Source organism: Mauremys mutica, chromosome 3, assembly GCF_020497125.1.
Source record: "Mauremys mutica isolate MM-2020 ecotype Southern chromosome 3, ASM2049712v1, whole genome shotgun sequence".
NCBI classification, from domain to species: domain Eukaryota; kingdom Metazoa; phylum Chordata; order Testudines; family Geoemydidae; genus Mauremys; species Mauremys mutica.
Genome location: NC_059074.1, coordinates 57133998 through 57158948, shown reverse-complemented (window position 1 = coordinate 57158948; position 24951 = coordinate 57133998). Strand labels below are relative to the sequence as shown.

General features: G+C 41.4%; 2 protein-coding genes across 5 annotated transcripts in view; one reads left to right on the top strand and one right to left on the bottom strand.

The window, feature by feature from the left end:
* B3GAT2 (beta-1,3-glucuronyltransferase 2) overlaps positions 1 to 24951 on the top strand; it is a 90322-nt gene that overhangs the window by 35376 nt on the left and 29995 nt on the right. Inside the window, exons 3-5 of one of the 3 annotated variants that reach the window (XM_045011794.1) lie at positions 8288 to 8436; positions 8520 to 8549; positions 9954 to 10890. In XM_045011794.1, coding sequence (XP_044867729.1) covers positions 8288 to 8436; positions 8520 to 8549; positions 9954 to 9977 — 203 coding nt within the window. In that variant the 3' untranslated portion in view covers positions 9978 to 10890. Of the gene's footprint in view, positions 1 to 8287; positions 8437 to 8519; positions 9120 to 9953; positions 10891 to 24951 lie in introns of those variants that run through there. The other 2 variants (XM_045011792.1, XM_045011793.1) reach the window with 2 other exon arrangements.
* The window catches only part of SMAP1 (small ArfGAP 1), a 231098-nt gene continuing 215264 nt past the window's right edge, over positions 9118 to 24951 (bottom strand). For both annotated transcript variants that reach the window (XM_045011790.1, XM_045011791.1), the window contains 3 exons: positions 14171 to 14339; positions 13122 to 13450; positions 9118 to 10076 (listed from right to left, as the gene is read on the bottom strand). In XM_045011790.1, coding sequence (XP_044867725.1) covers positions 9942 to 10076; positions 13122 to 13450; positions 14171 to 14339 — 633 coding nt within the window. In that variant the 3' untranslated portion in view covers positions 9118 to 9941. The remainder of the gene's footprint in view (positions 10077 to 13121; positions 13451 to 14170; positions 14340 to 24951) is intronic.

Here is a 24951-nt window from a genome sequence, read left to right as displayed (position 1 = left end):
GAAAAGCTCTAGAGGGGCATCATGTTGAATTTGGGCCACTGTAGTACATTTATACAGGAAGCACTCATCATCACTATATACTTAGGAGGAATTGGATTGTGGATTCAGAGCAACGTTGACTGCCTTATGCCTTTAACTGCTGTTGTCACTGCTTTGAGATGACTTAGGCTTTGGCTACACTTGAGAGTTACAGCGCAATAAAACCTCCCAGAGCACTGTACCTCACTCCCCGTCCACACTGAGAAGGCACATACAGTGCTGTGTCTCTGTGGCTACAGCACTGCTGGTACTCCACCTCCCCGAGAGGAATAACAGCTGATGCGTAGTGGCAGAGACACTGCTGCTCCAGTATAAACGGGGAGTAACCTTATTATGCAGTGAGTGACCTCCAGAAACTCCCCGTAATTCTTTTAACTGAAGCTTCTTCTATTTGTTTTGTTGTGAACTCTGGAGGGGGGAAGTGCTCTGTTTTGGGGGCTGCTTATCAAAAAACCAAACACAGCTACTGTTTGCTTTGACTGAGTAGAGGCACCACAGCGAGTCCCCTTTGGAATGCAAACAGCTAATGTTTGCTTGAAAAGAGCAGCAGGGGAGGGGGTTGGGGTCCCTTTCAGGGAGCGGGGCTGCTTATCTGGCCTATGAGAAAAAAACAAACAGCTGCTGTTTGCCTTCAGTGAGAGGGGGGTCTGACCTTACAAGACAGCGTGCTGACACTCTCTCAGCACTCCAAAAACCCACTCTCTCTTCCCCCATGCCCTCTGTCACACTCCACCCCCTTTTGAAAAGTACGTTGCAGCCATTTGAATGCTGAGATAGTTGCCTATAATGCACCGCTCCCAATGCTGTTGCAAATGTGGCCACCACAGTGTGCTGTCAGTGTGGACAGACTGCAGCGCTTTCCCTATTCAGCTGTACAAAGACAGGTTTAACTCCCAGCGCTGTACAGCTGCAAGTGTAACCATACCCTTACATTGTATATTTCTCTGCATCCCAGATGAATAATTTTCTTTTAAACAATAAACTGGGTCAGTTTATCATGAAGCCAGATTTCTCTAGTACTTATGCTGTCTGTAGGGTACCCACAAGAACCATTTCTGTGCATGGGTCCTGGACTAGGAGGTCCTCTAAATAGGAGCAGATATGAATCCATTTCTGCCTATACATTAAAATACTTGTTTGTGATGGTTTATATTCCCTTTTATAGGGCAATTTACTCAAAGACTCAGTCACTACTTTTGTCTATAGGCTTCTTCAAGTTTCTCCTTCAGGCTTCTTCTGCCAGGAGCTGCTTGGGTGTGTGTTCCAGGAACAAAACCAGAGCAGCTTATATTACTGTCAATAGACCTAGCTCAGGAATATAAAGCATCTAGGATAAACAGCATAGCTAGTGATTTGTTTTAGTTTATTTCCAGCTCAAGAGTTTTTGACCTTCCTTGGGAGCAAGTTGGATAATGAGTCTTCTAATGCCAGGCTGGCTCAAGGAAAGCAGATGAATTCTCGGGGAGACATTAGCATTGATGTAGTTGCATATAGATAAATCCACTCACCTGTATGTAGACCATGAGAGTCACTGGATAGACTATAAATTTGAGGTCCAGTGCTCTCTATTGTGCAACAGACCTTCAATTTTGCTGGAGTCTCCTGAGGCTTGAAGAGCCGGCATTTCTCAGGCTTCGCTTTACTGTGAGATCTGTGATGTATGAAGGTTCTGATGGTTCTAATGAGGAAGAGGACGACGGACTTTTGTTTTAGTGACCATGGGTTTGGAGTAGGGCCCTGCAACCTATAGTATCCTTGGCCAGAGTCTGAAAGAGCCCTTGCCAAAGTTAAAGGGAAATCAGAATGAAAGTAAAAGCCCACCCCCAAAATAACCTTCCACAGTCTGTACCAAACCGAAACAAAAACACCTTCTCTCACAAACAGCATTAATTGTGACCCTTCTTTCACAAAAGCCTGTTTTTGTTTTGTTTTTAAAAAAAACAAAATGCAATGTGCTTTTAAGGCCAACAGAACAGTTCAAGGAATTAGTAGGTTCTGCAGCTGAAGGCCTTCCTCATGGTAAATGTCCTACCAGTAGGGGTCCCTCCCTTTTAAATGGTTAGCACTCCAGTTCAAGCCCCTCTACTCGAAGTAGTTTGGTACAGGGTGGTCTCTGAAGTAGGCAGGTTCAAAGTCATTAAGTCATTTCACAGGTAAAAATCAATACCAACTGAAAACCAAGGGATAGCAAGTGCAGGTCACAGAAGTCTGGTGTTAGATACTTAAGGTATAATAAACAGGCTACTCTTTCTGTACGACTTTCAGTTTCCAGGCTGACTTAGGTGCATCCCCATCATGAGTGTATGGAATAGTCTAAAGTTGAGGTGACAAAGGCAGGGATCCCAATAGCAATGTCTTCATCCAAGAAAATCAGTCACAGTCCACTGGCTAGACAAGGATGGGAAAAATGTTCATGGAGGTTGCTGCCATGTGACCATTTTAAGAGCTGCAGGGGATCTAACACAACTCCTAGAATGTGAGCAAGTAGTGGAAACATCAGGGCTGGTATAATCCTTGCTGTATCTAATTGCTTTCCCACATAACTTCAGTCTTATCCCGACAGACCTTTAGACAGCTAGCTCTCATGCATGGCCCAGGTGTTCAACAGTACTGGCTGGGCTGATGGGGGGAGAGTTGGATATCAGCATTGAAGAGGAGGGAGGCAATATGAAATCCTCTGAAACTCCACACAGCAGAATTCCTAGGAATGAAAAGTAATTGCCCAACACAACCCTTTGGAATTACCTAACAAGGAAAGACTGGAGCTGTCCAAGAGCAAGCACTCCTAAGTAATGTTCTCGGGCTGTGGTGCACGCACAGCAGCGGGGAATTCATGGCTGGACCCACGTGAAGAACTTCTGTTTTCAGCAAACAAGTAAGAGGGCAACAGAGTAAAAGAGAAGAACGTGATCAAAGTAACATCTGGATTAATTTTAGGGATGCTTTAGATGTCTGCTTTACAAAACTCTTAATGTCAGTCTATAACACAGAAAATTTACATCCTTGGATAAAAAAAATGACGAGAGAGAATCTCTCTAATTTAAGTAGCATTACAAAATCCTGTTACCAACATGCTAATATATCTGCTTCAGTAGTGCTGCCATGACAGTACCCTCTGCAGTATGTAGTGAATTAAGTGCTTGTCTTGTGAATCTCCAAAGCTGGACAGACCTGAGGCTGCTGTTGTATCCAAACGCAGGTGGAGTGAGCTGTAGCGTGATGGGCATTCCCACCATAGAACAGCCCTGGGACGTTTCTCAAAGACTATTTTCATATATTTCGCTTAGAGGCTATGCCAGAGAAGAATGTTTTCAGTGTCAGATTTATTTTTTAAAAACCCTAATCTACTCTTTAAAAGAAAATGTCCTGGGAGATGAGGGCTAGGCTGAAGCCCACAGGCAGTATTAAGGTTTTTACTTCCAACAGACTTTCAAATCTATTAGTGTATGTTGCCTTATTTCCTAGGCGTGGGTAAGTCTGGCTTTGGAAGTCAGAGAATCTATGAGGTTGGGATACTGCCCTTAGATAGAGATAGTACATGCAAGTTACTTTAGAGCTGATAAGGTTTTTGCCATGCTTGTTCCTTGAAAGCTACTCAGAAAGAATGTGGTCAGTCAAGAGTTAATTTTCTCATCTGTGACTATAGCCAGCAGTGTAGCGACTGCCACTAAGGAGCTAACATTCACAACTGCTTGCTTTAACTGAAGGGATTTATGTGTAGTCACAGATTAATCTAAGCAGCAAATGCTGTGCAGAAATACATTTTATTTATAACTTCCCACAGAAAAGAAGCAGTGGCTGGGCAAATTGTTAGAAATATATTCTTTAACTAGAATAGCATGTTCTTGCATCGACGAGGATGTGTGCATGTGTGCGCATATATAAAATGTTTCTTTCAATATTCAGGAAGAGTGAATGTCTCCATTTATGACAACAGGCCTCCTTCCTTGGTGAAGTCCTTCTCACCAGTAAGACCTCAGTCTTTTTCTCAGCTACCGAGCCATTTGGTTTCTGCCCTTACAGAATTGAAGACAAATGAAGGGAAAAAATGAGTTTGCCTACTCAGGCCTTGTCTACATGGCACTTTAGTCCACATTAGAGGGCTGTAAATTTCAGTGCACATGAGCATGTTGTGTGCTAACTGGCCTGATGGTGCTCACTAAAATTTCCTTAGTGTGTGTGAATGTAGTGCTGTTTGAAACAGAGCTATGTTAAGATGCATAAGAAAATGTTTAGTGCACATTAGAAGGATCCATATGGGCCAGTTAGTGAGTGACACACTTATGTAGACTAAAGTATCACGTAGAGAAGCTCTCAGATTGTCTATACAATTAAGACTGAGTGGAGAAGACAAAAATATGTTTAGCAGAAAAGGGAACCAAGTTAACGCTTGATGGCAAAGGTAACCTTGAAGAAAAATTCTGATGTTTTTCAGACTAGCACTTTCAGTGATAGAGGAAGTGTATGGGTGGCAAAATAAATCCAGTTTTGAGACTGCTGCCTTATGCTGCAGGACACTGCATTCTCTCTCTCCTCTTTCCTCCTCCTCCCAGCTGCTGGATTGAGGTAGCAGGAGTCTCCTTTACAGTGGCCCAGGCAGCTGCATTCACATGGTAAGAACAGCCATACTGGGTCAGACCAAAGGTCCATCTAGCCCAGTATCCTGTCTTCCGACGCTAGCCAATGCCAGATGCCCCAGAGGGAATGAGCAGAACAGGTAATCATCAAGTGATCCATCCATCCCCTGTTGCCCATTCACAACTTCTGGCAAACAGAGGCTTGGGACACCATCCCTGCCCATCCTGGCTAACAGCCATTGATGGACCTATTCTCCATGAACTTATCTAGTTCTTTTTTGAACCCTATAATAGTCTTGGCCTTCACAACATCCTCTGGCAAAGAGTCCCACAGGTTGACTGTGCGTTGTGTGAAGAAATACTTCCTTTTGTTTTAAGTCTGCTGCCTATTGATTTCATTTGGTGACCCCTCGTTCATGTTAGGAGGAGGAGTAAATAACACTTCCTTATTTACTTTCTCCACACCAGTTATGATTTTATAGACCTCCATATCCTCTGTCATTTCTTTTCCAAGCTGTAAAGTCCCAGTCTTATTAATCTCTTCTCATACGGCAGCTGTTCCATACCCCTAATCATTTTTGTTGCCCTTTTCTGAACCTTTTCCAATTCCAATATATCTTTTTTGAGGTGCGGCAAACACATCTGCATGCAGTAGTCAAGATGTGGGCACACCATGGATTTATATAGAGATAAAAACATCCTATCTATCCCTTTTTTAGTGATTCACAACGTTGTCAGATTTTTTTTGACTGCCACACCACCAGTGGATGTTTTCAGAGAACTCTCTTTCATAAGTGGTAACAGCTAATTTAGACCCCATCATTTTATATGTATAGTTGGGATTTTGGATATGTCTACACTACAGGATTATTCCGATTTTACAGAAATCGATTTTGGGCAACTGATTGTATAAAGTCGAGTGCATGCGGCCACACTAACTCTAATTCGAAATGGCAACTCCCCTCGTCAGGGAGGAGTACAGAAATCGATTTTAAGAGCCCTTTATGTTGAAGTAAATGGCTTCGTTGTGTGGACGGGCGCAGGGTTAATTCGATTTAACACTGCTAAAATCGAACCAAACTTGTAGTGTAGAATGGGCCTATGTTTTCCAGTGTGCATTACTTTATCAATACCAGTATACATTTGTGCCTTGCTGTGGACATCTCTAACAGGCTCACGGTGTTTATGCCTATTTGCTTGAAGGGCACTCTCACAATGGATAGTGTTAGCTGTGGGACAGTCTTTGGGCCCTTCCATTGGCATCTGAATAAGGCACAATAGTCTCCCACCTCCAGGTGGATGCCTGGCCAGTAGAATCTCAGGGTCACCCATCAAGCATCTTCTCTCTTCCCAAGTGACCCCCATATGGGGTTGTATGGGACAACTGAAGTACCCTCCTTTGAAACTTCCTCAATACTAGGAGTTGCATTCATACCTCTCCCATTCTAGGATCCTTCATCGCCCGGTATGCCCTCTTGCATATTTGTTCAAAATGGGGCCACTGTTTCAACTGCTGGGGATCCAGTAGTTTGCTGTTCGCACAGGCAAGCTGCTCATAAACCTTGCTCAGTATGGGGGTTGTTTCTTTGTTCTTCCACAAAGTCCCCCTCATTGGAAAGTAGGTCTAGGTTGACGGGCAGCAGCAAGCACCTATGACCCCAGTTGGCATAACCTTCACTCATGGGGAGGGTCTTCATCTTCCTTTGATCCCCTTTCTTCCCAAGGCTCCCTCTGGGCCACTCCAGCTCTCTCCTGCCTTCTCGGGTCTTCCAGCTCCACTTTCTCCAATGAGGTGCCCTGCCACTCTTTGACCACTTCTTTGAAGAACTTCCATTCGTGGCCAAGTATGACTGAGCAGGGCAGGTCTTTTGCCACTGCAGCCTGTAATGTTTCAATGTGTTCTTGCATGGTCAGCCGTACGTCTCTTGTCGGATAGGGTCAGATGTCCCCATAGATACACTGGAGGTTGATTTACATCCTCAGCTTTACTTCCTGTCCACCCTAGCCTCTCCAGGACTAAGGTCTGGCTACAGTCTCAAAGCAGAACTGTGTTGGTAGGTTTCTGGTGAGATATTTAAACTAAGATGACTGCTTTGACATACAGCAAACAGCCATTGCCTATGAACTAATGACTCAGATGATCAGAAATGATTCTGAAGTTTAACACTTCAAGCAGTGAGGAAATTAAGGCTTTCCCTATTGAGAGAGAGAGAGAGAGTCCTTTGTAAATGCGCCTCTGTAACCTAGGTAAGATGAGCATAAAGAAGCGTGGGGAAGGACAGAGGCCTGTAGAAAAGATTAAAATTATAAACTGCCTAAAAATTTGTCCCCAGAACTAATCAAGGTGTTCAGAAAAATATAAAGTGTTTTACCTGAATCAGTTTCAGAATGGCTTTACAAGCTGTACTATTTTTAGATCTCCCCTGTTGGTACCTGACTTGACTTGCTAAAGTGGAGAACATCTATTTTAGGTCTAACTAAAGTACTTGCACGAAGGCAACAACAGCACTTAAAAGCTGTTTTGCATGTGATGCATGAAAAAATTTCCTTTTTATTCAGTTGCAGTTTCATATCTAAAAAGGATGCTGCACTAAAGGGACCAGATAAGATACTAGAGTTCCTTCAGATACGATCATTTCAGAGAAAGTATCCCTGCCGGATTATTGTAGTAGAAAATGGGACTGATGTATGCGCCAATAAAGTTACATTTCAGACTCTTTGCAGCATTAAATAGCTTTCTCCAGTATTCCAGAACAGATTTCAAAATTATGTTGTAACTCCTTTGAGAAAAATACAATGGACACCATTCCAAACTGCTCTTGAGGAGCATTTCATTGGTGAATGTAACAGGTCTGTTAATACGTGCCTTAGAATGAGCATCTGTAATTTCTTTCCCTGTAGGTGTTGCCCTTGTGTTGGGTAATGTTTTTCAAAAACTGGCCAGCTCATATTATAAACATACATGTCAGACTGCTTAGTCCTAAAACTTGTCAGTTGGCTTGTGTTAGGTTAGGTGACTACAATCTGGAGATCTGTGGGTACTTCTTTAACCAAAAAAAAAAATTTTTTTTGTACACCAAACCATTAACACAAATGATATAAATTATAATGCCAAAATCAATCTAAATTTACTTGCCTTCCAACAACAATAGAGTTCAGTTTGAGATCCTAAACTTCAGTAACTAAAAAAGCTATGTCAGAGAAGACACTGAGTTGCTTGGCTTAGTCTTCCTGTTTTAACTTACCTTCATGTTTGAGCTGGAAGTGTTTATAGCACATGTGAATTCATAACATTTGTATTAGCGATTGGTTTATATTTGCCAAGACAATGAAAAGTAAGAGAAAGCATTGATTTTTGAAACAGCACAGTTAATCAGCTAAATGAAAATATAAAAACAAAACTGATTTTGTTGCACCATAAGAAGTTGGTATAAATGTGCAGAAATTAAGTGATACAGACAATTTCACAGCAAAAAAATCAATAATTTCATCAATAGGTTTTAGTCTACAATTGTACAGTACGTAAAAGTCTACCCAAATAATACATAGGAATATAAAATAACAAATATGCAAGTTCCTAACCAAGGGGTTGGGATATTTTCAGATTTAAATGATATCCATGTGAAAAATTTAATACTTTTGACTTTTTATTTTAAAAACTTGTCTTAAAGGATTTGCTGTGAGCCTTCAAGTGATTCTGTCAAACCCTAAAGCTGTATTCAAACGCCGTGGGTCTCAACCAGGAATGCAAGAATCTGATTTTCTGAAACAGATAACGACCGTGGAGGAGCTGGAACCAAAAGCAAACAATTGCACAAAGGTACTAATTCCACTATTGCAGAATACTTATAGCTATCTTTGAAGATTACCTAATACTGCACTAATTAACCTTCTGTTTTTTAGGTTCTTGTATGGCACACTCGAACAGAAAAGGTAAATCTAGGTAATGAGCCAAAATACCACCTAGACACAGTTAAAATTGAGGTATGATCTAGAGATATAACTGTGTGGGACATACTACAGGAAATGGATGTGGCTGAAGATACCTGAAACTTCAGTCAATTAAGAATTCAAGCTATCTTGAATACTATCTCCCACTCTGCAGCATCCTGTACTAGTCATCTGATGGACTTCTGTACAAACAAACATGTCAGATAAGCAAATCTGATATCTTCAGAGACAACATCTTTTGTCTTGTTTTGCATGCATTTCTCAGCTCAATATCATTGAACTGAAATATAAGCATTTGTTTTAAGAGTTTCCACATAGTAATACCAATCAAGACTAAAAGAATTGAAGTGCAACATTTTCAAAAACATTTATCCAACTTAATTGATGGAATTATTATAAACTGATTTAAGATTGCAAAATGTTGGTCACCAAAAATATTGTTAAAAGCACTTTCCAGATTAAATGTGTTTTTCTTGTATTAAACAACAAGTTTCTTGAAGTCACGCTGACAAGGTAGATCATACAGTATGAAATAAAAACCACACAATGGTTTATGGCTTTATCTTTTTAATATAGGGAAATAACATTTTATCAATACGAGGCACCATAAAATGTAAACACAATTACTGTCAAACCTGGATATAGCTGCAAGGACAAAAAGTATCCATATGTGGTGAGTTACCCTGTATGCATATTGTGCAATAAGTTCTTTATATTAGCACTATGTATACACGTATGGAGCCAAATTGCATATTTTGTCACAGGAAATTCAAATGGATCAAATATTCATGTTTTAAAAGAATAAACTAAAAACGTGTGGAACTACAGTAATATCCAGGTTTATCTTGCTTTCACTAACCATGTTCCCTGTTAAGCACACCATAACAACATCACAGTGAAATGAATGATAAAACACAGTATGTTTGATACACTAAAAACATTGTTCAGTGATACATTTACATTCTATTTATATGATTAAACATTTGTTCATACAGTACCTTCTACAAAGATTACTGGGTAATTTGAGGGGCAAGGTTTATATATTTAGAGATATTACTAACATGATAGCTACGTCCCTTATATGCAAACGTTTGATCTATAATTTTGAGAAAAAAATTGAGTATGCAATTGGTAAAGCAGCTGCTTGATATGGTTTATGAAATCATATGTACTGTAATATGAAAGAGCTGCCAATGATATATAAATGTATTCTCAATCTGCTTTCCACCACATCAAATTTAAATCAATATAGCCCACAACACAGTCAGTTAGATAACTTCTTAATCTGAAGAACTGGGAGGAAAGAAAAAGAACAAATGCATTTGAGCAAGGAATGTCAAGTGACTGTTCTGCATGAAACTTCTGTTGCAATTTTCATTTCCACAGTTGTGTGCTGAGAGTCTGACCTGAAGAGCTTCCTGTCCATCCTGCCACTGTATTGGGGGGCTGGCCAAAGCCCATCACATTGCTGGAACTATTGAGATTCATGCCAGCCATTTGCTGATTCATCTGTGAAACGCACACACAGTTCTAGTTAGTACTGGTGTTAGAGCACACAAACTTTCTATCAGCTTGAAACAGTAAAAGGGTTCCTAAACCAAGTCAATATAATGTTAGGGAACAAAATGGTGGATTGATTTGAATCACTACTTTAAATCAGCAAGCAGGAAACCTTGATTTAACTAATTGATTTTAATCATATTTTGCATTTGTACTTTCTAGTCATTTTCCTAAAGAAAGGCTGATTCTTATTAGTTGATAACTATTACAACATGTTATTTGCAACTAATATGGTACTTCTTTTGGCTAACCAGCAAGAAATAGTGTATCTATACATATTTATTTAAACAATTTTATATAGCTTAACTCACCTTTAGATTCTTCATTTTTACATTTTATGTTAAAAAATGGTGAATGAAGTATTAATTAGATGATAATTTTTATTTGTGATTGAAGGCAAGCCCTATTTGGATGGAAATTCAAATGTACAAAAAAAGCATTTTTTTATTAAATGAAACGACTGTCAAAAGCTGGTTTAGCACATCGACAAAGTCTGCTTCCTGGTGTTTGGCCAGTCAAGAGCATGCCAGGCAAGAATCGTGTTAATATTGTCTTATCACTAAAACATTTATAACTGGAGAGGAATGATAAAATAATTACATTGCTGCTTACATCTATAACAAACATATGAAGTGTACTTTAAGGGGTTATATAGATTTATTTAATTACGTTAATTTGTAATGTTCTGGTCAGTTTTGCAATCTGAAAATGTATGAAGGTAAACAGCATGTCTCAGTATGAATAAACTAAAATGTATCTGAAAGTAGTGGCTGCCATTCTGCTTTGAAAATTTATCACATATGTAAACATATATGGTGAAGTAAAACAGTTTTTCAAAAATTTCAGTCTTAAACTAAGATGTTAATAGTTTTTTCCAAATATCTAATTGTTAACCTGATGTGCCCCCCTCACTGGACGCCACAAATTTTTTTGGGTATCTGTAGTAGTATGTCTCTTACACTCTAGTTCAAAAAATTGAATTAACTTATTCCACAAAATAAAAATAGTTTAGCATTTTCGGTCAGCATTTTAGTCCATAGGTTAATCTATCCTGCATTTTACCATTTCCATGTTTCAGTTATTACTGGTTTGACTTTGTATATATGAATTAGAAGAGTCAGGACATTAGCTATCATCGTAACAATTTTACTCAAAGTGAAATATTCACAATAACTATTAAATTAATTTTAAACTACTTTCAGCAAAATCCTTGACACTATGATTTTTTTAAAATTACAATTCAAAAGTGTGTACACAATCCTGTTTATCTCAACACTCTTGCATCTGACGAAGTGGGTATTCACCCATGAAAGCTTATGCTCCAATACTTCTGTTAGTCTATAAGGTGCCACAGGACTCTGTCACTTATCTCAACACTGTTTATCAAAATGGCCTCTTATCTGTTATGTTCCTCTGCAGTCATCACTTACCCAGCAACTTCTGTGCGTTATTTCTGCGCGTTATTTAAAATCCTCATTTCTCCCACTGCTGTTTTGTTCCCAGAACACTTCAGGTAAATATGATTTTACTTAGTGCATAGTTATTCTGCAATTACATTTTTTGATTATTTTTTTTTAATAACTAGAATGTTTTGGTAGGAGAAGACTATTTTTATATTGATTCTTAAAAATTACTGGTTTCAGAGTAGCAGCCGTGTTAGTCTGTATCCGCAAAGAGAACAAGAGTACTTGTGGCATCTTAGAGACTAACAAGTTTATTTCAGCATGAGCTTTTGTGAGCTACAGCTCACTTCTTCGGATGCATAGAATGGAACACACAGACAGGAGATATTTATACATACAGAGAACATGAAAAGGTGGAAGTATGCATAACAACAGGAAAAGTCAAATCAATTGAGATGAGCTATCATCAGCAGGAGAAAAAAACCCTTTGAAGTGATCATTAAGATGACCCATAGAAGGTGTGAGGAGAACTTAACATAGGGAAATAGATTCAATTAGTGTAATGACCTAACCATTCCCAGTCTGTTTAAGCCTGAGTTAATTGTATCTAATTTGCATATTAATTCGAGTTCAGCAGTCTCTCTTTGGAGTCTGTTTTTGAAGTTTTTTTGTTGCAAAATTGCCACCTTCAAGTCTGTCACTGAGTGGTTAGAGAGGCTGAAGTGTTCTCCCACTGGTTTTTGAATGTTATGATTCCTGATGTCAGATTTGTGTCCATTTATTCTTTTGCGTAGCGAATGTTTGGTTTGGCCAATGTACATGGCAGAGGGGCATTGCTGGCACATGATGGCATATATCACGTTGGTAGATGTGCAGGTGAACGAGCCCCTGATGGCGTGGCTGATGTGATTAGGTCCTATGATGGTGTCACTTGAATAGATATGTGTACAGAGCTGGCATCGGGCTTTGTTGCAGGGTTTGATTCCTGGGTTAGTGTTTATGTTGTATGGTGTGCGGTTGTTGGTGAGTATTTGCTTCAGGTTGGGTTAGACTAACCATTATTCAACTACAGTAGAGTCAGGGGACAAACACAAGCAGTAATGTGCATCCTCCACTAAAGCCTATTTTAAAGTATCTCATTTGAAAGTCCAGTTGAATGGCAAATGGCCATTCTCATTGAGTCTAAGTTCCGTGCTCACCTACATGCGTGCAATACCATTAAAATGAATGGAATTGCACACATACAACTGATTGGAGAATCTGGGTCCATGAATTGGGCAACAGCAGTTAATACACAGAAACTCAGGGTGGTATTTGTGGTAGTCGTCATTTTAAAGTACATTGAACAATTTGTTCTAGGAGTTGGCTAAATTGCACTCAAGATTAATGCTGGTTTCTTTCCTCTTTAAGTTTAAATTGATCACATCTGTAATACTATGCAGTCGTCTCAGACATGGAAGAAACAGTTTCAAGTCACAGGGTCTACAACAGAGCAGAGCTACAGCTTTCCAAGTATAGCTTGTGGAAAACAAATAATTTTATTAACAGGTACTTTTATCCAATCAATATAAGGGCAAAAAAAAATCCTCACCTGAGAGATGTTCCATTGAGCTTGTTGATTTTGTTGCATGCCATATTTAGTTTGTGCAGTAACCATTTGTCCCACCATTCCTCCTTGGGGTCCAACGACATTTTGAGGAAGTCCCATCACACCAGTTTGTGTAGTGCCAGTGAAACCATTGGGCATTCCCATGCCCACCATCATACCTGTGTTCTGTCCTATGACAGGCACTGATTGTCCCATCATATTCCCCATCATTCCACCAGCTGCAGGCACAGGTACTCCCATGGCTGGAAAACCTTGAAAATTAGTTGATGGTTGTGTGGTAAATGGCATGGAAGAAGATCCCATGAAGATACCTGCATTTTGGAAGGCGCGGGGGTGGGAGGAACAGAAAAGAAGATAGATAACTTTTCTTCCCTAATGTTTGAATCACTAAATGCCAGTTTTAGAAGATAATTTGTAGAGCTGATTCTGTCCACCCTATTGTGCACAAAATCAGTATCTGGCAAAACTGAGAAAGTGATAAGAAAGAATGGTGTAACAAAAATGGCACAATAAATAACAGTTTAACTGCCAAAGCTGAGCTCTGCAGCCTCAGAGCCAAATTTTTCATCTCATCTGCACCAGCATCTCTTATCTCAGTCACACTACTGAAAATTAGTGGATTCCCACCAGTTTAATGAGATCAAAACATTACTTTGTAATGATTTAGGCAGTCTGCTGTTCACATGCTGAAGAATCATTTCATACCCAAGTAATGAATGATCATACAACAAACGTTAATCCTAATTTTTATTATTTGATATCAGTATATTTTGTATGTGATAGTTTATAATATGAGAACAGCTATAACGTCTAATAAAATAAAATTAGCCTGAATCCTGTACTATTTTTTCTTCTAGTCTTAATGCTTCATTCATTTTAATTTTCAGCTGTAAAAATGGTAAGAACAAACAAATCCACTTGAATATACAAATGTGTTTAATTTTATGTTGACAGGAGATTATAACTACTGTATTTTAAACACTGCTTAAAAAAATTGAATCTCTTTGGAAAGAGATTTGAAAATTAATTACCTGGAGCATTTTGCTGCTGCATGGTCCCAGTGCCATACAGTGATAAGATGGAGTCTTTGGAGAGTTGTTTCTTTGCTGACTCTTCTGATTTTGTTGTTTGCTCAGTGAACAGATCAAGATCCCCGGATGCAGCAGATAAGGTGGCAGCTGTTGGTTTAGTGGAAGTGCTCTGGGAAATAAAGGTCAAAACAGACAGGCTATTGAATGAAACTACCAATGGAAATTATATCAGATTAAGAGCTGTGCATTCTCACTCCTAAACTAAATTAAAAGCAATTTAGTTATTAAATTAGTTGTAAGTGAATCAGTATTTTAGAATTTGTAATATTACCACAAAGAAACCCAAATACTTGCCAATGCATAGCATCTGCAGGGAGAACCCATTCAGGTTAACACAAGCAGCAAAAATGACCGTGAGTGAATTTGTGCTTATATACATTGGTTACACGACTCTTGCTGTTCCTAAATTTTCCATCTGTGGATAGCATACTTCATAAAATGATGAGAAATGATTAAGAAACCAAGAAGGACATTACAATTTCACATTTTTCATTAATTCTCAGAGAGGAAATTAGATAGGAACTAAAACAAAAGCTTTTTCACAGTGTTGGAAGACATTACCTTGTCTACAATTAGCTTCTTTAGTCTAAGAATAATATTTTCATATCTGGAAAACTGACTTTTGGACAGTTAAGTTGCTATCACTAAGCAAATAAGCACTATCTCGATTTTCATAAGCCTCTAGTCTAGGGGTCGGCAACCCTTCAGAAGAGGTGTGCCAAGTCTTCATTTATTCACTCTAATTTAAGGTTTCATGTGCCAGTAATACATTAACATTTTTAGAAGGTCTCTTTCTATAAGTCTATAATATATAACTAAACTATTGTTGTATGTAAAGCAAATACGGTTTTTAAAATGTTTAAGAAGCTTTATTTAAAATTAAATTAAAATCCAGAGCCCCCGGACCGGTGGCCAGGACCCGGGAAGTGTGAGTGCCACTGAAAATCAGCTCATGCGCCGCCTTTGGCACGCTTGCCATAGGTTGCCTACCCCTGCTCTAGTCTACCTTCAATCTCTCTCAACCTTATTACTTTTTAATTAATGCTTTAGAAACAATTACACAAAGATGGCCTCAACAAGATGGTTCCTTGCCTCTGGTGTCTGAATAGACAACATATTGTCTTTATACAACATAATCCTCTACCAGAATGAAATGTTCATTTTACCAATAGGAACTCACTACAGTAACTCCTAGCTTAATGTTGTAGTTATGTTCCTGAAAAATGTGACTTTAAGCAAAACCATGTTAAGTGAATCCAATTTCCCCGTAAGAATTAATGTAAAGGGGGGAGAGGGGGGGGCGGCTTTAGGTTACAGGGAATTTTTTTTTCCCCACCAGAAGATCGATCACACACACAGAATTTGCAGGGTTAAACCCCCTCACCTATCTACCTCATACCTGGGCCAATATGGGCTCCCAATACTGGAGCATACACCAGTTGTAAGCCCTATAATCCATCAAAGAGCAAACTAACCAGTTACACTCCTCAAGGATCAGGGGGATGGATCTGCAGACAAATTCCCCAGCCATTTTTACCTCATGTTAAGGATAGGGGAACAGATGAAAGGAGGTTCAGGATGGCGCAAATCCTAGGCTTAAGATAATTGCATCCTCCCCCTGCTAAATGTACCAAGCCTCCAGGCTGCCCATAACAGGGCTGTCAACCTGCCAGCTGGGACTTGCAAATGTCAATATCCATATTTAGGGTGACCATATTTCCCTATGCTTAATACAGCACACCTGATAAAATTACTTGTATTCAAGTGAGTTCAATGGCAATCAATGAAAACTATGCCGTACAGAGTTCAAATTAACACAAAGTTGATTGAGCCCGTTAAAAAGAAATACTGCGTAGTTGGAGTCTTTTTATTTACCTTTTAGGCGTTAGGGTTCACATTCAGAGGTCACACACACACGCGCTTCTCTTACATGGGTATGTGTGAGAGACCGATCAACCCAACCCTCCCTGCCCAGTGCTCGCTGCCCTCCATACCTGGCCGGGCCCCCAGGACAGACCGGCATCTCCTGATACCTGGCGCAGTCTCTTCCCGACGCAACACGGGCCGCATGCAGGGTCACAGACAGAAAATATGGGACAATTTGCCTGTTTTTAAGAAGTTGGGACACCTGCAGGAGGGCTTAAATATGGGACTCTCTCTTTTAAAATGGGATGACTGGTCATCCTATCCATATTGGATTCCAGAAAACGTTGCAACAACCTAACACTACAGATGACCAGATCACTTGATTACTGAATAGGTGGCAAAAAGCCACATGGTATGAGCCCAGTTTTGTGTTATAGGAAAAATGCCTTCCTAATTCCAAAAGTTCAGCATTCCAGGAAGTGGCAAAAACTAAATGAGATCACAACAAATCAGAGAGAGGGAGGACAGATGGCAGCAAACTCAGGCCTAGGCAAAGCTCCAAAACCTGGAAGGAAAAGGAAGCCCAAGACCAATCAGGATTCCAGCATTTCTACAACAGCCAATCAAAGACAGAGGAGAGGGTCACCATATCCTGTTTCCCAACACCATGAGAAAGCCAAAGAGACGACCACAACTAAGAGAGCAGTGGGGAGGAGACAAGGACCTGCATCATCCCCTGCAGCTAGGTCAAACCTGCACCCTAGCTATCAAGGTGTGTATGTACTTATAGTAACATCTTGCTTTCATCCAGATTAATAAACAAAGTGTTTACTCTTACTACAGACACCAATTTTTATTAATGTGAATCAGATTAAAAATTAACGTGTCTGATAAGATCTAGAAAGCATTCCACTTTCAATACATGACTACTGTTTGTAAGGAAAGCATGGGCTCTCTTTTGGGAAACATCAAATTAGAATTTAAATAGTTTATAATAATTTATATTGTTATGCAACTTCATGGTCCTTTTATTGGTGGGTTAACATAAGCAGGCAGAGTCCTGGAAGAATTACAGAGGCATGGGTATACAGATGGCAGCTCCCACTGGCATCCCTCGGCCCGCGCCGCTTCCCGCAGCCCCCATTTACCCGGAACAGTGAACCGCGGCCAGTGGGAGCTGTGATCAGCCAAACCTGCAGATGCTGCAGGTAAACAAACTATCCTGGCCCACCAACAGATTTCCCTGATGGGCCACGTGCCAAAGGTTGCCGATCCCTGATTTAGCGGGTCTAGGGAAGACCCGCTAAATTGACCGCAGATCGCTCTCCCTTTGACTCCGGTACTCCACCAGAATGAGAAGCTTAAGGTAAGTTGATGGAAGAGTTTCTCCCGTTAATCCAGCGCGATGTAGACACCCTAATAAGTCGACCTAAGCTACGTCGACGGAATTGCATAACTTAGGTCGACTTAACCCTGTAGTGTAGACTTGCCCTAAGTGTAGACAAGCCCTAGGAATTCAGGATGGCCTATGTCTCCTGCAAGAGTTTGATGACATCCATATTGGTTGAATAATGTGTGCAGTATTACAGTCATATGGTGCTTTGTGCATTATCTATGTTCAAACAAATTCTGCAAGAAAAAATAATTTTCAAAATATAAAATTTCAAATTATTTTATAATTTTGTGTATACACAACAGTATACCTTTAAGAAATACCATACTCAGTAATTCCTAAGCAAATAGTGCACAGAAAAACTAAATTTCTCTGCAAGTGGGTTCAGTGACTGCACTGAAGAGATGTGCTGCGATATATTAATATATTTGAATATTATGTACATTGTATAAGCAACTTTCACTCTGTATATACTTATAAATCAAAATTAATTTCTCTTGTTTATGTTGTTAATGGTTGACACATTTGGCCAGTCAAAGGAGAATAATACAAAGGTGAAGTGATGTTTAGAGCTCAGTGGAAGTAACAAAAAATATGCAACCCTGACTTATCTGACTCAAGCAGAAGCTGAAGACCTGAAGTCTAACCACAGCCAAGTGGCTCTTACTGTTACTCCTTCTGACCTGAATGGTTAGCCAAAGTTCAGGGTCCTACATGTTGTTTCTGAGGAGGAGAAATTGATGAAGTCAGGCATCTTCGTTTATTTACAAAGAATGTATACAATCCTGTTTTCCTGAACACAGGACAACTCAAACAGGAGATAGTTTCTTTGTTCACAGCTCCAAGCCCATTTCAGCCAGCACTTGGCCCAAAAGCACTCTCTCTAGGCTTGTTTCAGGCCCTGCTGTCAGTGCTTGTCCAGGCTGCGTCCTTGGCTTTCCTTGTTGCCATCTCTGAGTTTCTCTAGTCTTTCTGATCCTACTTCTCTCTCACACAAAAACCTTCAAAGTACAGTAGCCAGAGAAACCCCTCCCTCCACATTTGCATTGTATGTGCCTTTGTTAGGTGGTGACATGTGCCGAGGCCACTATTGTTTCAGCTACCTGTTCAGTAAAAAAGCTTAGCAGCTTTTGACAAGTATCTTATCTGAAAAGCTGCAGTTACACCCTCCAGTTTCAAATACATTTTTCCAACCCATATTATTGTCAGATAACCAGAAAGAGAAGCCTGGAAATAATAAATTTGGGACTAGAAACAAATCTTGTGTTCATCCTGACTTGACTTCTTCACATATTATCCCATCATGACAAAGGCTGGATAATGGAAGGATTATTAAATTCTCAATATTTAAAACAGGCAATTTGGATTAGCCAAGACATGATACAATCATAAGAGATATAAGCAATTAGAACTCATTCTCATTCCCTCTGAAATTAAGTCCAGGAAGTGCAGCGTTTAACATCTGTGATGTTTTGTGCGGGAATGGAGGAAAATTTGTTTTAAACATATAAAATATTAAAATGCGCACATATGACGCTGCATAAATAAAAATTGCATGGTACACTAGGTAAATTATTGTATAATTATATTTATTGTTTTAGGTCTTTTCCATCCTCAATTTAAATAACTCTTGTAGAGAGGGGCCAGAAAATCCTAAACCCAAACAAAACAAAGTAAAGGAAAGTTCTGGATTTTCTGCCATGGGCCCATCTTTAATCACCTCATATGTAAATAAAGTCCCAGCCTCTCAACACACCACTACTTTCTGATCTGGTCCTGTCCTCCACCCCTACTAAATAACTGTCATTGCTAGAAAGGTTGCAACATAAACATTCAGTATAAAATTTGAGAAAACCAGACCATTTGGTTTCTGAGGAAATGGAAAAAAATAACAGCAAAGGCATTACACGGTCCAATGGCTGAAAGCTGAAGCTAGACAAATTCTGACTAGAAACGAGGCTTTGTTTTTTAATATAGTGAAGGTAATTAACCATTTAAATTTACTTGGAGATGTGTGGATTATTAATCACCTGAAGTCTTTGAAGTGTGGATGCCTTTCTAAAAAAAACATGCTGTAGCTCAACCAGCAGATACGGACTTCATGCAAGAACCACTTGAAATTCTATGGCAGGGGTAGGCAACCTATGGCACACGTGCCAAAGGCGGCACGCCAGCTGATTTTCAGTGGCACTCACACTGCCTGGGTCCTAGCCACTGGTCCCAGAGGCTCTGCTGCTGGCCTGGGGTACTGGCCCCCTGCCAGCCGGGGTTCCATCTGCCGGCCCTGCTCAGCCCTCTGCTGCCCACGAGTCCCGCCCCTGGTCTGGGGGGGCTCTGCTGCTGGCCCGGGGTCCTGGCTGCTGGACTGGGGCTCTGCAGCTGCCCCCAGCTGTGGCTCACTGGCCCCAGCCTTGGGCAGTCAGGGGTGCAGACAGAGGCAAGAGGGAGCGCAGCTCAGCACCCACACCTTAAAAATTGTTCCAGCACCACTGTACTAGGATATTTTTAAGTCCTGATTTGCTGCTTACATCACTATCATGCCATGCGGAACAGCGCACTGCATTTGATGTTGAGATTAGAATGTACATGCAAGAACTGGAATCAGAATTTTCTGACAGATTTCAAGCTTTCCAGCGATTTGGCTCAATGCTTTCTTTTCTAATTAAACTTGAAAAGTTCAACGAAAGCGACTTAGATTTGTCTGTATTTCAGTGGATGGGTGTTGAAGATCTTGAAATGCAGCTCATTCAGTTAAAAAGCTCAGAATTGTGGGCACCAAAGTTTGGAGATCTGCAGAGTGCACTTGAAACTACCAACAGAGATCATGGGGCCTCTATTCTGACCTGCTGGACGTCCCTGCAAGTGAAATTTAACTGTTTGAAGAAAATTGCGTTTTCAATACTTTCAGCATTTGGATCCACGTACCTGTGTGAACAGGTATTTTCACACATGAAATTTGTCTTCTGTCCCTGATCACTCAGAAGCCTGTGTGCAGCTTAAAGTATCCAAATATGTGCCAGACATTGGAAAACTCAGCAAGGAAAAGCAAGGGCAAGGATCACACTAAACTGACAAGATCTGCATATTAATTTAATTTTAAATGAAGCTTCTTAAACATTTTAAAAATGTTATTTACTTTACATACAACAATAGTTATAATATACAACTAAGACTTATAGAAAGAGACCTTCTAAAAACTTTAAAATGTATTACTGGCACGCGAAACATTAAATTAGAGTGAATAAATGAAGACTTGGCACACCACTTCTGAAAGGTTGCAGACCCCTGGCCTACATTATGCAGGAAGTCAGAGTAGACAATCATATAGCTCCATTTTTGCCCTTAAAATATCCCACTGAAATCAATGGCAAAACTATTGACTTCAATAGGGTCAGGATTTCACCCTCTGAATCTATGAACGAACGAACGAGACTAACAAAGTGCCGTCAAGGAAACTGGCTGAGATAATAACCAAAGTGGAAGAATGAGAAGTCTATTTGCAATATAGCAAAAAGTTATTTGTATTACTGCAGTGTCTAGGAACTCTAGTCATGGACCAGGATCCCACTGTGCTGCTAGGCACTGCACAAATAGAAGGGAAAAAAAATAAAGATGGTCCCCTTCTCCAAAGAGGTTACAATCAAAATATAAAATAAGAGGCACAACAGATGGATATAAACAGATGGAGAAGTATAAGGAAACAATGAGACAATATTGGGGTCAGTGTGCCAGACAGTGGACTTAGCACACCAGCATCATAACTATTCTCAATTTTTTTTTATAGGTAACATAGAAAAGGAGAGTTTGAAGGAAGGTTCTGAAGTAGGATAATGCATTAGTTTTGCAGATGTTTATGGGGAGCTCCTCACAAGCACGAAGAGCAACACGGAAGAAAGCACAAAGGTGCTTGTTTGAAAATGTAACAAGTGGGCCACTGAAGCTGGCATCATACACCAGACAGATGTGTGAGTTCACATCTCCACAGTGAATGAGAGATGATAGGCAGAGTGGTTTCAGGGCATGAAGGGCCTTGAAAATGAAGACAAGTATCTTATGTTTGATGTAATAGAGAAGAGGGAACCAGTGACGGGATGCTAAGAGAGAAGTGACATGGTCACAGTGACAGGCTAGGAAAATTATCTTTATGGATAAATATATCTGAATTGATATGAGTGGTGCAAGATTGCATTTATCAAGGCCAGAGAAAAGGATGTTGCAGTAATTAAGATTTGAGATGAGAGGTTTAGCTTTGTGGATGATAAGAAAGGCAAGATTTATACATAGCCTGGATGTGATGACCTAGAAATAAATCTGAGTCAAAGAGGTCAACCAGATTAGAGGCCTGAATGACAGGCAGGAGGATGATCCACAGTGACTGAGAAGGGAGGCAGCAGGGAGAGCATGTATGGGGGAGATTAAGAGGTTTGTCCCTGGGAGAGAGAAAGATTTTGGGGAAAGTTTTTCAAAAGAGTCTCAATGACTTGAAAATGAGACTTGAGCTCCTAAATCCTTCAGAAAATTTTACCTTAAAAAATTCCACATATACACTGCAATTCCACATATACACAGTAACATGAGTGGCTGCAGGCTCTGATCCAGGAAGATAATCTTTGAGATGAGACGGGGACTCCTTTCATCCAGTCTGCCACTGCCACGAGCAGCTGGCTCGATTTCCTGAATGGCTTTGTGCACTTGATGTAGAATGCTGCACTTGCTGAACATCCAGTGAGTGCAGCCTCTGCTCTTGGGTACCGGCATGAGGTTTAGGATAGAAGACAGGCAGAAAAATGTTTTAGCTAGTGTGGAATTGTGACATTACCTGAGCTACACCTTGTCCTTGTGGAAAAAACTGTGTAGGGTGGGTCAGAGGTTAGGGCCTTTAACTCAGACACCCGCCTGGCTGATGTGATGGCAACCAGGAAGGCCACTTTCCATGACAAATAGAGTAGGGAGCAAGTCGCCAGCAGTTCAAAAGAGGGCCCCATTAGTTCGGAGAGGACTAGGTTAAGGTCCAATGCAGGAACAGGCTGTCTAATCTGTGGATATAGCTATCCCAGCCCCTTGAGGAAACGGCCTACCATGGGGTTAGCGAATACGGAACGTCCAGACACTCCTGGATGGAAGGCTGAAATAACAGTGAGCTGCACCTTGATGGATGACGCTTCTAGGCCTTGTTGTTTGAGATGTAGAAGGTACTCAAGGAGGAGAGGTATAGGCGCCTGGAGTGGCAGTGGGCACACCAGCAAGTGAACCCTTTCCGCTTAGCTAGCTAAGTGGTCCTGGTGGATGGTTTCCTGCTGCCAAGTAGAACCTCCCTTACTGGTTCTGAGCACAGGAGCTCCCTTGGGTTTAACCATGAAGCTTCCAGACTGTGAGATGCAGGGACTGGAGGTCTGGGTAGTGAAGGTGACCATGATTCTGAGTGATCAGATTGGGGTGGAGAGGTAACATGATCATGGCGTCCACTGACAAATCCAGAAGCATGGTATACCAGTGCTGTCAGGGCCATGCTGGGGCCAGCAGAATTACCTTCACTTTGGCTCTGCAAATCTTGAGCAGTACCCTGTGCATGAGAGGGAACAGTGGAAAGGCATACTTAAGGCAGTCTCCCCAGGGTAGTAGAAACACTGTGCCTCTGCAATGAACTGAACATTGAGCACTTCCTGTTGCTCTGGGTGCGAAACAGTTTGACCTGGGGAAACCCCCACCTTTGGAAGATGGAGTGTATGCTGTCCAAACAGAGGGATCGTGATTGCGGAATGATCTGCTGAGGTGATCCACCAGTTCGTTCTGTATTCCTGGGAGATAGGATGCCTCCGGGTGAATGAAGTGGGCTATGCAGAACTCCCATAACTTGAGGGCTTCACGACAAAATGGGGAGGAATGGGCTCCACCCTGCTTGTCGATGTAAAATGTGGCAGTGGTGTTGTCCATCATCACTGCCAGGCACTGACCGTGCAGTCGAGACTGGAAAGTTTGGCATGCTAGTAGCACTGCTCTGAGCTCCTTAATGTTGATATGAAGGGAGAGCTTGTCCTGTGACCATAGCACCTGTGTTTGGAGGTCTCCCAGAGCTGATGTGTCTGTTACCAGGGACAAGTAGGGCTGTGGGCTGCTGAAGGGGACTCCTTTGCATACCATCCATGGGTCAAACCATCAATGGAGGGATTCGAGTATGTACTCTGGCACCATCACCACTAAGTCCAGGCTGTTGCACCCTGAGTGCTAGGCAGACACGAGCCATGCTTGTAGGGGCCTGAGCCTCAGTCTGGCATGCCAGACCACATAAGTGAAGACTGCCATGGGGCTGAGGAGACTCATGCATTTCCTTGCAGTAGTGATTGGGTACTGTCTGAGGTCTTGAATGATACCTGCCATGACTTGGAATCGAGTCTCCCGCAAAGCAGCCCTTGGCTGTACCGAGTTCAGCACTGCCCTAATGAACTCTATTCTTTGGGTCAGTGACAAGGTTGACTTGTTCACATTAAGGAGGAAGCACAGCCTGTCAAAAGTGGTTCTGACTAAACGGACTTGAGACTCCACCTGCTTCCTGGAGTGCCCCCACAGCAGGCAGTCGTTGAGGTAGGGGTATACCTGCACCTGCCTCCTCCGGAGGAAGGCTGCTATGACCGATATGCACTTGGTGAACACTCGGGGGGCCACAGATAGACCAAATGGGAGGACCGTGAACTGATAGTGTTTGTGGTTGACCACAAACCAGAGAAATCGTCTGTGTGCAGGCCGAATAGCTATATGGAAGTATGCGTCTTTCATGGAGGGCGGCGTACTAGTCTCCCGGATCCAGGGAAGGGATAATAGTGCTCAGGGAGACCATGTGGAACTTCAACTTCACCATGAACTCATTGAGTCCTCGCAGGTCAATAATGGGTCTGGGACCCCCCGTTGCCTTGGGGATTATGAAATAGCAGGAGTAGAATCCCTTGTCCCTTAGCGCCTGAAGATCCTTCTCCATTGCCCCTATGATGAGGAGCACTGCACCTCCTGGATGAGGAGATGCTCATGAGAAGGGTCCCTGAAGCAAGACGGGAAGGGGGAGGGAGCGGAGGAGCAGAATTGGAGAGAATATCCCACTTCTACTGTACAGTGAACCCAACAGTCTGATGTTATTTGGGACCAAGCACGGTAGAAGTGGGAGAGATGATTCATGAGGCAAGGGGAAGGATCCGGTGTTGTGGTGCGTGGGCTGTCCCTGGGCACGGCTCCGAAAGGCCTTAGAGCCCAGTGAAGCTTTGAACTGTCCCTGGCCTTGTCTGGAAGGGGGGTTGGAATGTTTATGCCTACCATTCCTGCCCCTTCGTCTATAGAAATCCTGCGTCGGCTGAGGATATGGGCAGTGCTGCTGCGGTTGGGGTTTGAAGTGCTTACGTTGGGTTGCCGGAGTGTGCATTCCCAACGACTTCATGGTTGCCTGGGAGTCCTTCAAGCTGTGCAGCTTGGACTC